Here is a 13,511-nt window from a genome sequence, read left to right as displayed (position 1 = left end):
ACGACTGAAAGACCCATTTTGGGTAGCGCGTGAGCAGCCTGAGTGTAAGTGAAAATTATTCGTAAAATTAGGCTTTAATGTAACGTTTTTTGGTTTAAATGATTACAGTTTGAATTAAGAGTTGCTTTGAAAGAAATGGGTCGTAAACGGGAGGCCTCACAGTTGAATCCCTGTGTGAACATGTAGGTTTATGTTCAGTAGGTGTGGTCCGTTGACTGCGGCGGTAAAGAGATGATTCACCCCTCCTTACTTCCGCGTTTGCGTAAATCCCCAAATTTACCGACTCATTTGAAGCTGTTGTACTTCAGAAAACCACAGCATATTGGCATTGATGTCAGAGGCTGAATTGATGAATTTGCTGTAGTTTTAACGGTATTTCCTAGCGGAATTGTTAATTTGTGACAATAAGACATGTAACACCCATCGGCGATAGATCTCAACGCGTCGTCCAGATCTCGTGGCCTCCCTCAACTGTATGTCTTACGAAGCAGGAGCACTTCAGTTTAACAGGCCAGGAAACAGTTTTGCAACAGAAATGCTCTCCACAGTAAGAAGTGAAAGGGAAAAAGACAATACACAATACAACAAAAATAGGTTATCTCGTAGTTTAAAAGAAGTTACTTCACTAACCACATAGATTCAATTTGTGGTCGGTTTTGCATCAATACACATGATTATATAAGAATGTATGAGTAGTATATTGGGTTTTTGGTTGCTCATCTAGTTTCGGCTGTGATGTTGCTTCTTATTCTGCATGAGGTATTTTGAGTCTTATGGTAACCATGTCTCATTGGGGTATTTGTAGTTCATCTTCAGTCATCTTATGACTTTTTCTTTTTAATGTCTTCATCGATCATTTGGTTAATTTAAGTAAATTCAGATTTTAATGTTGCGTTTGTAGTCAGTTTGACTTTACATTTGGTGGAACTACTTTTTTCCCCCTTTTGTGGCTTGTCACATCTCACACCAGGATTAGAATATTCACAGCATTTCTGAGAATCTGGTACATGTTCGGTGGCACTTCCTATGCACTGACATTCACCTAAGAAAAAAACAACCTACACCTCCATCTAGACCTTAAACTGGTCATCTGTATTATTATTTTTTTTAATCACTGTCAATAAGCCAGCTAATATGGACACAGTGAAGAAAGAGAGGCTTTATATCATTAGAAAATGGTACTTTATTGAGGGTTAGAGTGGCATGAGAATTAATTTCAAAAAGTGGTGAAAAAAATTACATCTACATCAAAATGGGATCTTCATTGGAGAAGTAGTAATTTGAAAAACATCCAGAACAGGGGGGAAAAAGCCATTTCTACAACCATTTACATATAAGGAGATAAACCTGAATATTATTTACATGGCAACAGATTACAGTATTTACAAAGCCAGCACTGAAGGGAAACTGAGGCTCTCAAGAGCCTCATTTTTGGAGAAAAGAAAAAAGAAGCAGACTGTTGATGTTAACAGTCCTAAAGCACGATGATTTGGCAGAGAAGCAGAGATTTGAACAGTGCCTGGAAATTGTCCTCTAACAAAGATTGGCCCTCTACAGAGTACAGTTACGGACAAAAGTATTGAACTCCAGTAGCTTTTTTTGTCACATTACTTCTACAAAAAAAATCACAATGCATTTTAGAGGGAAATCCAGAACACTACAAGGTTGTGTGTAAAAATAATAAAATAAAACCGAAAAGAGGAAATGTTGAATGTTTTTTTTTTTCCAAACATGCTTTGAATTTCAGTGCCAATACAGATATTCTCACAAGATGGGTTACAAGTGACCACAACAACGTCGGTTACAGTATATTCAAACAATCAAGAGCAAATCTCTGTACAATTATTAACAGACATTCATGATTCAGGCAAAGACGGGAGGTATGTCCCTTTACAAGGCATCTAATCAGAGATGAAAACAAAGACGGACAGAAAGGGATTCTGGGTCAACGTCAGGGGGATGCAGTACTAAACGCCATACAGGTAACTGTGGAGGCCTGACCGAGCCAGACACTCGCCACCTAGATCAGATTATTCAGTTAGTTCACCGACAACTACGCAAGTTTCATCACCTGTTTTGATTCAACCCTGAGAAAACAGTGGACTGCATGTTCACTTACTGGCATGTGTGGCTAATGTGCCAATAAAGGTAATCTTTTTGCCCTCTAAATAACCAATGTTAAGGACAAGTATGGAAACTCACATCTTAATCATCTTATCAATGAAGCTAAGATTGACTTTACAACTAAAGCAACAATTAAACAGTGATTACGTCTTAAGAAAGTACATACAAAGGTTCAGTCTCGTGGTTGTGCCCTCTTCTATCAGTTTTCGACAAACATGGTGCCAGTGCTGGCGCTTCTCATGGTTATGAGCGCTTTCATGATCAGTGGTCCTTCAGCGAGTCCTTGTCAGGGCAAAATCTGGCTCCGTGCCAGCACCAAAAACTACTCATCGTGAACTGAGAAAAAGTGATGTAACGACTGAGGAGTGACAGTGCAATGTGAGGAAAAAAGACAGCTGTGCAGTCTCCAGATCAGATCAGCTTCATAAAACATCCTACAGAATAATAAGACTCGAAATCCACATAAAAGCAGCACTGGAGAGTGCAACATTACTATTGGAATATTGAATTTGGACAAGTTGAATTCAGTGCTTGGACATAAACTGGCCAATCAAGTTAAGACACAGGCAAATCGATCTACAGTTAAAACTTCTTTACATGTCATTCAAGCAGTACTCACTTCACCGTGGTTATTTCCTGTGACTGTGGCTTTATAAGATGTTTATCTGAATTAGAAACCATTCACCTGATTGAAAAATGTTTTGCTGACTTCCACCGGCACCAGCACCGGCACCCTGTGAGTTGAAAAGCCCCAGCAGGTCATGTACTTTGAGGCAAAGCTTGGGACAGAGGACGAAGCAGCAGGGATCAGATGTTATCCTACATCCAAACCAGATTCTTGTCTTTCTATTCTACCACAGTCTGCCCAATGACTTGTTCCCCAATCAGATCCTGAACTAACAAAGAGGGCCAACTCTTCAAAGAGGAGAGTAAAAACTAATATAAAAATGTCTGAAGAAGGTGGCTGATGTCTATCGGATTCTTCAGAGGCTGGTCTCTCCCAAGTCCTCTTCAGGCGTGAGGGGGTGGTTTGTCCCCATTCAGGTCCTCTATTTTCACAGGCTGCTGGGGGTCATTGGAGCATCAGTTGCTTGAGGTTGTCGTGGAGGATGGTGTCCTTGACGTCACGGAACACCAGCCTGATGTTCTCCGTGTTGATGGCCGTGGTGAAGTGGTGGTACAGGGGCTTCTGTGTACTGTCGCGTCTCTTGGCCCGGAAGCAATCCACCATGAAGGCCTGGATGTCCGGCAGGCTGTGCTCCGGCCCAGTGTAGTCGGGAAAGTAGTCCTTGAGCGGAACGCTTTTCACCTTCTCCTCCAGCAGGTCCATCTTGTTGAGGAAGAGGATGATCGAAACGTTGACAAAGACGCGGTTGTTGACGATGGTCTCGAAGATGTTGAGCGATTCACGAAGCCGGTTGGTCGTTCTGTCCTCCATCAGCACCTGGAGAAGACGATGGAGGGTTAAAGAACTGTAACTTCTGCAAGTCGTGGTACTGTTAATGTACTGGATGTAATTAGGGTAGCAACGCACAGTTTTTCTTTTGTTTAGCGGATTCAAATTTGGTTGATTTACCGATAAATGACAACCATAACTTGCATTAATCTCCCAGTCTGGGCCTGAGAAGCACCCATCAATTTATTGTTTTTTTACGGCTTACATTTTCCTTTTCAACATCAAATTTCCTTGAACACTAAATAGGACAAAACGCAGCCACAAAGGGACAAGAAAAACACATTTAAATAAAATAGATGCGTGTCAGTGGGAGTTATATAGACAGATTGGAGTGTTGACCTGGGCTGAAGCTACAGGCAGCAAACCTCCACAGACTGAGCACCGAAGCGTCACTAACGAGAAAGTTTCCATACTTTTATTTCCTCTTAAGAGCTCATTAACAAACGCCCTCTCCGACCGTCATGTTGAGTCAAGATGAACTAAACATCCGCACAGCCGGGCAGAGCCACTGTGAAAGGGGCGGGCCGGATTCACCCCAGAGGACCACACTGTAGGGAGATGAAATACCCACAACTCCCAACCGTGATCCAAAGCTGGAGCTTTGTCATACGAGACATTTTCATTTGCTAGCCTACACAGAGTCTTGGGTTAATGACACCAAACAGCAACTGGACATAACTCACTTTTGCTGGGGATGGATGTGAACAGTGCGATGTGTCAACGATTGCAAAACAAAACAACGCGTTAAACGCTACCGATGATGCTGAAGCGTTACTGCAGACGTCTGCGTCTGAAACATTCAGGTTTTGCTCGTACAACAGGTGCCACGACATGACACCAGAGTGCTTAATGCAGGACACATGCAGCTTCATTTACAGTAAAGAAGATTGGATCCAGTCTCTTCTTTTCATTCCATCAGCCTGGTGAACATGACAACAGATAAGTTTTTGTGCTGCACAGTTTACTGACAGGGGTATAATGTTCTTTCCAGCACATTTCTTGTTTCTTTAACTAGCAAATCACGAGTTTACAGCAAAGAAATGTAGCGTGTGCAGTTAAATATGTCTGAAAACATCTTTCGAATGCTCTCAGGTTCAAGTTTCTGATCGTCACCTCACTAATTCTTGTGCAAACTTTGCACATCAAAGGTAGCAGACCCATAGAAATACTAGAAAGGCTGGTTTGGGGATAGCTGGACCTGCCACTGATAAATCAGCGTATAGCAAACGCTCATCAGCCGTTGGTGGGAGACAATTTTGTACTGAAAACAACAAATAACGACCCAAAAACCAAGCTCGACGTAACCAACCTTTACACAGCGTCATCCTCTGATGAAAAACACACAAACTCATACTCTTGGCTAATGAGCTGAGGCAAGTTAAATGTATACAATTTCTTTAAATTCCTCCCATACTTAGTCAAAGAAAAGAGGAATCACAGGAAAGAGAAACAGCTGGAAATGAACCCAAACGTCTGCACCAACTTCAGTCTGAGATGTAAGATTTGAGGAAATCTCATGTGAAGCAGTTGAAGCTGCACCTAGAAAACGGGATGAGTGTTCGCCACATATCACGTGAGCGCGGTTGCTCACGTGCAAAAGGAAACACGATGGCAAGAGAAGCGTGTTTTCACCTGGTCGTATTCTGAGGAGGAGACGAGGAAGAGGATGGAGGTGACCGAGTCGAAACACTCGAACCAGCGCCTCCGCTCTGACCGCTGCCCGCCCACGTCCACCATCTTAAAGGGAACGTTCTTTATCTCAAAGTCATACTCATGGATGCCCTTGGTGGGTTTACGAGCCAGCAGGATGTCCTGTTGACTGGGAAGATAATCCTGCAGGAGAGAAACAAAATCTACGTCAAACAGAACACAATTTGTCCCCGTTGTGCACCACCACTAACAATTCAAATCTAACTTTAACGACAGATGCTGCGTTTGTTGACAAAGAAGAAGAAGACACTTAAGACAATTAAAACATGCGGCAGCTACACAATCAGTCCTTAAATCAAGAGATGAAGAACTTAATTGTCGCTAATTAGAGATTATTGGCCAAGCATTACTTTGTTTGACGTCACATTAGGGAATTAATCCAAACATCAGGCACCAGTTAGATGCAGGTAAAGAGGGATGGAGACGGTTGCCGACTACTCACGTTTGAGAGTTTAGAAGAAATCAGAGAAAAGCGTAACGTTACAAATAAACACTGAATATCACACATGTGACGCATTTCTCCCTTTACCTTTTATCTTTCTGAAAAGAATAAACAGATAAAAGTGCTTCTACTGAACTCCAGAGTCTCAACGCAACATGTAGGAGTTTAATCTAAAAGGGAAGTTACAGTTTGTCCTCTTGGCAACAGTTATCAGCTGTATATGAGCATTGATAACAAAGCCCTTTATGTTCATTCATGCATTTGTGGATTGTGGTTTAGGAATGCAGTGTAACTGATTTTTGTGTTTTCAAAGCTGTGAAATAGAGCTTTTTAATAAAATAATTTAATCTGTAGCCGCTTACAACTCCATTATAGGTCAGTTTTTGCTAAATGTTTGATTAAACACTAAGATATGATTTATCAACTGGACTGATTATTTGTGATAACTGACATTGGAAACAACAGAAAATCTAATTTTCAACTGTTTTATTGACCGATTTTACTCGTTACTGTTTCCCTCTCTTATTTTAAACTCTTGTGTTTTTCTTATGATGTTTTTCATTCTATTCATTGTACAACAGATTTATTTTTCGCATCACACTTCAGTGACCTTGTTCCCTTGATAACTGGCACTGGTCATTGAAAACTGGGTCAACCAACAGATAACCCATTTTTTCATTTCAGATTTCCAAAACGACCGTTCTGCCATAAATTCTCCATTGATTTCATAATCATAATTATTCTATTTATAGTGACAGTTATTGTTTTATCCTGAACTGCGCTGAAAGGTGGATCTAATAATGTAATGTAGGTCATCACAAAACCACCTGTCAAAGTATAAAAATGTGAAAATGAAAGTAGAACTGAGCACTATTAACCTCATATAGGGTGAGATGACTGTAAAAGTTTAGAATAAATGGTACCATTAGATCTTTGCAATTGTAAAGGTCATTCAGACCCGTGTCATTTTGGGCTTGACTTATAATGACTACTTTTTGGTAAATATTTCCTAAAAACTTAGATCCTCTGTGTGTATCTATAGACAAGGTAACAAGAGGACACAGCAGCTTATGGCTCCTTAAAGCCATAAAAAGGTCCCTATATTAGATTATACAAGTATAAAAACCATTTAATCATGAGCTTAAGTGACACTAGCAGCCAGAATGGAATAAACTTTTACTTCCTATCAAGAGACACAGGTTCATGTGAAAGGAAAAGAGTGAGATATTTTCAAATCTACGCGGTACTTAGGCATGAGATTTCCGTTTTATTGGAAATGTATTTATGAAAAAAAAGCAGTAACACGAGGAAACTCAGAATATAGGTGTACAAAGTGTATGCAGAGATCTTACTGATGATTTTATGACCTTTTTAAAGCCACATAGAAAATCTTTATTATTATTTTTTTTACAATTATGAGGGCCATAGAATTAAAGTGTGATAGATCACCACTAAGAACATTATTTCACAAACTTGGAGCCTTAATGTAAGACCAAAGTAAATCTAATAATCTATTTTTCTTTTTAGATCCTGCAAACACTATTTATCGGCGCCATGTCAGATTCTTCCAGCCGCCACTGCCAGTTAACTGGAGCCTTTACTTGACAAAACACCAGCATCGTGTCCCGTGAACAACCATCCTGGTCAGCTAACCTTACATTGTCCAAACATGTTGCAATATTAGCTATAACATGTACAAGTCTGATTATAACGATAAGCACAGGCAGAAACAACTTACCGGCTCGCTGAGCTTATCCAGATTATCCAAGAAATACTTCACTGACTCACCCTGCGACAGGACAGAGGAGGAATTTCTATTAATTCAACATTATTTTATTACCTTCAGCCAATTCATGATGAAAACGGACCAGTGCACGACACATTAATTATACGCTACTGTAACATTCAACAGTTCATTTGTTACTGGTGTTAATTCATGGAAATGCACATGAGAAAATCTCTCTGTAGCTGCTGCACACAGGTAATCGGTTTGGTTTTTTTTTTTTCTTTCAAAACACAGAGCCGAAGTGAAGCAGGATGCAAATCATTCGGTGCTGAACGAAACGTGTGTTCGTAAGTGTGTCTTTGATGCGTGCAGAAGTGTGGCAGGGTTGGTTGGTGTGTGTGTGGGAGGTTTTTTTCATGACTCTTCTAACGCTGCTTTTGTGCAGTTAGTGCAAGTCCAGACACGGGGCTGCCAGGACTCAGAAGCATTCCTTCTATCTGCGTGTGTCCTGCTCAACATAAACCAAAAGCAAACTCCAAAAAAGCAAAACCACTTTTGTCTGCCATCTTTCCTGCGTCTCTGCAGTTCCACACACACCACACAACTGGCTTATTTTGCCTGCGTTTTTACATTAATCACACCATAAACCTACATCCTTGTTGTAAAATTCAAATGGAGCCGGTGTCAGTGATTGGGTTGCATTTCTGTGTGCCTGCACCAATGGTGTCAGCCCGCTTTGTAAGCTTCTGCTCTTACCTTTTTGATCTTTTAAAAAACCAACCTGACCTGAAAAACCTGCGAGTGTGTGTGTGTGTGTGTGTGTGCACGGCTAAGATTACACAAGGGAGGAGCAGGGTTGTGTGCTGCTATACTAAAGCCAGAAAAAGAGGAGCCACCTTTCTGTGAAGCCCGTTTCATTTCTGGCCACAACTCCAGCCTGGCGTGAGTAAAGTAATCTGAAATCTGGGGGACTGGTGGTTTTGAAATAGTCAAAATTCTGCCACATCAAGAAAGGAGAAGAGAAACCAGAAGTTGTCCCTACTCATTATGAGGCATGCAAGCACTTAAGAGTTTGCGTGAACATGATGTTAATACAAAACTGAAACAACATGAAACCATGTGACACTTGAATTTAGGAAGACGTGGCTCATTGTTTGTTTTATGTTACTGTACTAATAGGAACAAACCTCAGGTGAGACTACAGAAAGTGACAGAAACCATTCAGGTTGTACATGTATTTTTTTAAAAGAATAATTACAACCACGCCTGGGGGTGTCATTTGTGATGCAAATACTGAAAAGGGCAGGGTCAGAACACAATGAGTGTGAACTGCTGCCAAAGAAGCGAGGGACAGTGGGAGAATGGGAGAAAAGTATGCTTGTTGTCGGTGCTTTGCATCAGGCCGATGTATCGAACATGGCAGGGTTTAAACACGCTTCGCCATCCCACTTCAACATGTTACAGGATTTTGCTGCCACTTGAGGGCAGTCTCAGAAATAAGTGGAACGATCTGAGCTGTGGGCTGCTCTTGGTTGTGTCAGCACTGTTGTTGGTGCTTTAGGTTTACTCCGCTTTAAAAGAGAGAAATACATAAGGAAAAAGATCTGTTTTATGATGGAGTAAAACCAAGCGTTGCAATAATGACCACTGTCATACCACGGTAGCTATAAGGCGGCGGCCGCCTTATAGCCTAGGGAACGGCCTAGGGAAAGGATAATTTGCAGACAAACGTAGGTACAGATTCAACTTCTTTTTTTTTCACTTTGAAGCGTTTTTTTTTGTAAACAAATCCTTCATTTTGCGTAGGGTTAGATCGACAAAGATGGATACATTTGTGCTACCACAAAGCAAAACGACTTTACTCACATGAACAAATGGCTGTTTCTACCTTTAGAAAATAAGCAAGCCAAAACTCTCAGACATAAATTCAATTTAATTCCCAAAAGCTGTCTCTTGCCATTTCTTTAGTTTATGGCTCAGAGTTTTGGTTCTTTAGTTTTTTTCCCCCCCAATTAGCAATGACTGTTTTTACAGCCATGTGCAACATAATCTAGTTTACTCCCTCCAAACAAACATGAGGCTAATTTTCTATAAAGTGACGTAGCTTCTCCACTAGATGAGCACTTAGCTATACTGTTGCTAATACGCACAGGTTTGAGACTAATTCAGTGTAAACTCATAGTCAAACTTGTATAGAGAAAGCAGGCCTGCCCCACTAGCAATAAAGCTCCTGATTACTTTTTTTTTTTAAATAACTAAAACTGTTCAACGGTTTGTTCCATATAAGTCAGATATAGTGATTAAAGTATCTACCGTATCTATCTATCTATCTATTTAATGTGTATTAAAGATAAGTCATATCTTAAAATGTGTTGATTTGATAAAATCCCAACAGACAAAACCTCCCATTTCAGTGAAAACTAAAGCCAAACAATGACCAAAAAAATTCATTAAATTAATTAAAAGTTGCTATACTTATAAGATCAATTCGTCAATATATGAATTTACTAAATGGCCCTAAATGTTTGGATTCATTTTCAAAACAGACCAAATAGAAATAAAGACCAGGAACTTCATTTTTTTCCTCCATGTTTTTGCTTGAAATATATGTAAATAACTGCACAACTATTTAAAATTTCAGCATTTCTATCGTCAGAATCCTGCACAGTCCTACACACACGCGCAGGATGTAGATGTGTGTGTGTGTGTGTCCTTGTACTTGCGTTATGTGGCGTGTGTGACACTCCGTGTTTGTGTGTAAATAATGCTGAGTGGGAGAGTCTAGGCTCTATTTGTAAGCATAAAGCTGTTTAACTGCAGATCAACATTCCTGCTCTGATCACACTTATTCCCCTTTTCTGTCTGTGAAACTAATTCACACCAATGAGCAGAGTGTGTGCGAGAGGCCGACAAAATACCACCGAGAACAGTCCAGCTTTGTGCAACTGACAGACAAATAGTAATTTTCTGCCTTTGCCTCGTTAATGAAAGCAACTTGGAGAAGTGTGTCCCTTGTTCCCTCCTCAGCTGGGCCCCCCTCGACTGAAAAGTTTGTCATGTGACCTTATATGCAAAAAATAATAAAAATGTAGACAGGAAAAATTTGTCAGTTAAAGCACAGGGAGGACATGTGAGCACACACTCGACCACAGCTGCTGCTCTGTGGGAAACGTCAGAGCGTTCAAACGTGCATGCTGACAGCCAAGATACAAGGAGCGGGGAGAGGTGTAAACAGGAAGCTGACTCAATCACATGTCTGACCACTCAACGCACAGAGACGCAAAAATCAGAGCAAGGAAAGGGAGCATGAATTAAAAATTAGTTTCACTTTCGTCTCTGCCATTTTCTAAGCGCCTTCAAACTTTCTGAAAAAAGTCCATCTCAAACCACCTGAAAGCTCTTCTTAGATCTTCTGATAGAGAGCTAAGCACTACAGCCTCACAGGGACGTTCTTATCAGTACAACCTGGTGGAAAAACCAGGCAACTATCATCCATCAGTCATGTTATTTCTCAGTGTGTGTGTGTTCATCGACCTACCAGCTGAAACTCCCTGCGACGATCGTAGGCGTTCTGTATACCCGAGTCCGCCCACAGAGCGTTAATGGCGGACAGGTACCGTAAAAAGACCGACGCCTCCAGCTGCCCGCTGGCCATTTTAGCCGACCGGGTATCGAACGCCATCAAGCTGTCCCCATGCTGCTGGTTGTCCTTGTCACCCCACGGGATGTGCAGCTTCTCCCGGGCGTCCACCAGCACACGAATACCTGAACAGGAAGCGGTCACGAGAAAGCAGGCCAGATGTGAACAAAAGCTCAAGTAGAAGAGACAGAAGGAGCAGCTGGACCAAACACTGATGTCATTTCTAACTCTTTGACAAGAGTGGTGTTCAAGGAATAAACCCACCAAAAAAGATCAAATCTAGACAAACATTGTAAATCTGAACACATTTGTTACCATCAAGAAGTACTGGGTCACGAGTCCTGGTGGCAGAATGTACTTAAATCACTGGACTGGTTGTTTTGACCAAGATAGAAATATATAATCAATACCGATCAATCAATCAGTGCGTGCTGATGCAGATGGTGCTGCTTTAACAACCTAATGCGCAATTTTATGTACAGGGAGCCGATGACACAAAGACTGGAAAAAATTATTTTTGGCTTTCACCTCACAACTCTTTGATTTTGGTTTAGATGTTGACTCATTTGAAGATGAAATGGAAACCATGTGAGAAGTTTGGGGGGAAATATTAAGGTCTTGTGGAGGTGTTATGAAGTCATAGGATGTTACCCATACTACACGCTACTTTTTGAAGAAGTTGGAAAGTAATATCTGACACAGGGCTGCATTTTGAAAGGCTAAAAAGCTGCTGGATACTTGAATTTCCCTGAAGGAGTCATCCCAAGGGATAAATAAAGTTGAGTCTAAGTCTAAAAGTAGCCACAAGCTGTCAAAAGTAATTCTAAGTCGTCAATTGAATGAATAAATTGAAGGTAATGAAAGAGAAGGGACATAATTTCCCTCTAAAATGCAGAAAAGTAAAAGACTTAAACATAATTGAACAGAAATACATAATTTAACTCCAAGTCAATCAAAGATACACGTGAGTAGATGAACTTAGCTACTTGCCAGCACTGTTATTCAGTCAGTTGACAAACAGGAACACCTTACGGCTTAGTACACTGGAGGGTTACCCACCATTAAGCAACAAAACGTGCGAATAGCCATTTGTAGCTGCTGACTCTGGTACAGCCGTGATAAATCAAATAGTTGAATTTTGTACGTCTATATGGTAATAAACGGCTCAAGGAAAAGGGTTTAAGCAGAAACGCGGTGTTTTTGGGTGTGCCTGCGGCAGATGTAGACTGTTTATGTGTCCTCTCTTTAGCCCAGCGCTGCTTAACAGATGTGGGAACTTTCCCATCCATTTTCAACGCCTTTCTGATTCTTTTACGCCCCGTTCAGTTGACTCATTTCCTCCCTTGTAGCTACCGTCGTAAGCAGCGAGGTTACCTTTGATAACGTTGCTGTAAATCGTGCCTCTGAACTCCTCTCGGGCTTGCTGGTCGAAGTCCTGGCCGTGGATGATCCGCATTTGTTTGAGGAAAGTCGACTTGCCGCTCTCGCCAGCGCCCAGCAGCAGGATCTTCACCAGCCGTTTCACGTACGTTTTCTCCCGGGAGAGACATCTGTCGATCTCTTTAGACTTTCGAAGCTGTTCCACCTCGCCGCTGTTGAGCAGGCAAACGGGTAGACAAACTTTTAACACGGACCTGGTCGGCAGGAAATCCGCCATGTTCGCACAAACTTCATCGATGCTAATTTGATGCGCGTTCGCGAGGCGCGGGCATGGGACCAAGCCCCTTCCCTAAACTCAGGAAGTACCGCTGCGTAACCGCCGCACACTATTTAACGTCAACCTCTGTACATATCTGTTTATAGCTAGATGACTTCCACCAACATATTCTTAACGCACCAATTTAAGTTCTACTCTGTTATATCCCTGTTGAAAACATCTGTTTTTTTTTGTTTTAGTGTTTCTTAGTGAGGCAATTACAGAACTTATACAAAAAACTATATTCTATCATTATCATTAGCCATAGTCAAACACTTTATTTACAAAGGAAAAAAAATAAAAAATTTTAGAGCTAACATTCAATGAATCCGATCACAAACTAGACGGATGATGCAATGTCACCATCAGCTGGTAAAGTTTAGAAACTGCACCCCACGTTTAGGTTGTTAGAAAAAGCAGCGCTCTGATTGGTTGATTCCTTTCTCAGTTTACTTATGCTGCATTCAGAGGCTATAGGATATATGAGAATCTCTACATGAACGCTACTCAAATAATCATTAAAAATGAGAAAAGGGACGGACAGCCTTGGTTTCAAGTTCTTAATATGTTGCGTTATCTTTGTGGTATTTTTGAATATGATGGCACAGGATGATTTACATAATTTAAAGAAAATAAAAGTTTTTATGACATAGGATTTTTTTTAAATCATTCTTGGGCATTAACTTATATTGCTAATTTGCAGTTACTTGTTTTTGT

General features: G+C 40.9%; 1 protein-coding gene across 1 annotated transcript; it reads right to left on the bottom strand.

Moving 5' to 3' along the window:
• Window positions 1-1,159: 1,159 nt before the first annotated feature.
• LOC140277914 (guanine nucleotide-binding protein subunit alpha-13-like) lies at window positions 1,160-12,829 on the bottom strand. Its single transcript, XM_072372745.1, has 5 exons — window positions 12,473-12,829; window positions 10,997-11,223; window positions 7,471-7,521; window positions 5,213-5,413; window positions 1,160-3,568 (listed from the first exon to the last, which is right to left on the bottom strand). Exons 1-5 carry the CDS (start codon window positions 12,753-12,755, stop codon window positions 3,197-3,199), a joined length of 1,134 nt encoding a protein of 377 aa, XP_072228846.1. The 5' UTR covers window positions 12,756-12,829; the 3' UTR covers window positions 1,160-3,196.
• Between the last annotated feature and the right edge of the window lie 682 nt (window positions 12,830-13,511).

The sequence above is a fragment of the Leuresthes tenuis genome, unplaced genomic scaffold (genome assembly GCF_036924035.1).
Source record: "Leuresthes tenuis unplaced genomic scaffold, fLeuTen1.0.hap1 SCAF_20, whole genome shotgun sequence".
Lineage (NCBI taxonomy): Eukaryota > Metazoa > Chordata > Actinopteri > Atheriniformes > Atherinopsidae > Leuresthes > Leuresthes tenuis.
Note: the sequence above shows the minus strand (reverse complement) of the source record. Positions and strands in the feature narration are given on the sequence as shown.

Bases quoted from the DNA above. Each gene is read 5' to 3' on its own strand.
- LOC140277914 (XM_072372745.1), bottom strand. From the start codon at position 12,755: ATGGCGGATTTCCTGCCGACCAGGTCCGTGTTAAAAGTTTGTCTACCC. The intron at 7,522-10,996 runs GTAGGTCGATGA...GTCCTGTCGCAG, and splicing joins GTCGCAGGGAGTTTCAGCTG to GGTGAGTCAGTGAAGTATTT. The intron at 5,414-7,470 runs GTAAGTTGTTTC...TCTCTCCTGCAG, and splicing joins TGGATAAGCTCAGCGAGCCG to GATTATCTTCCCAGTCAACA.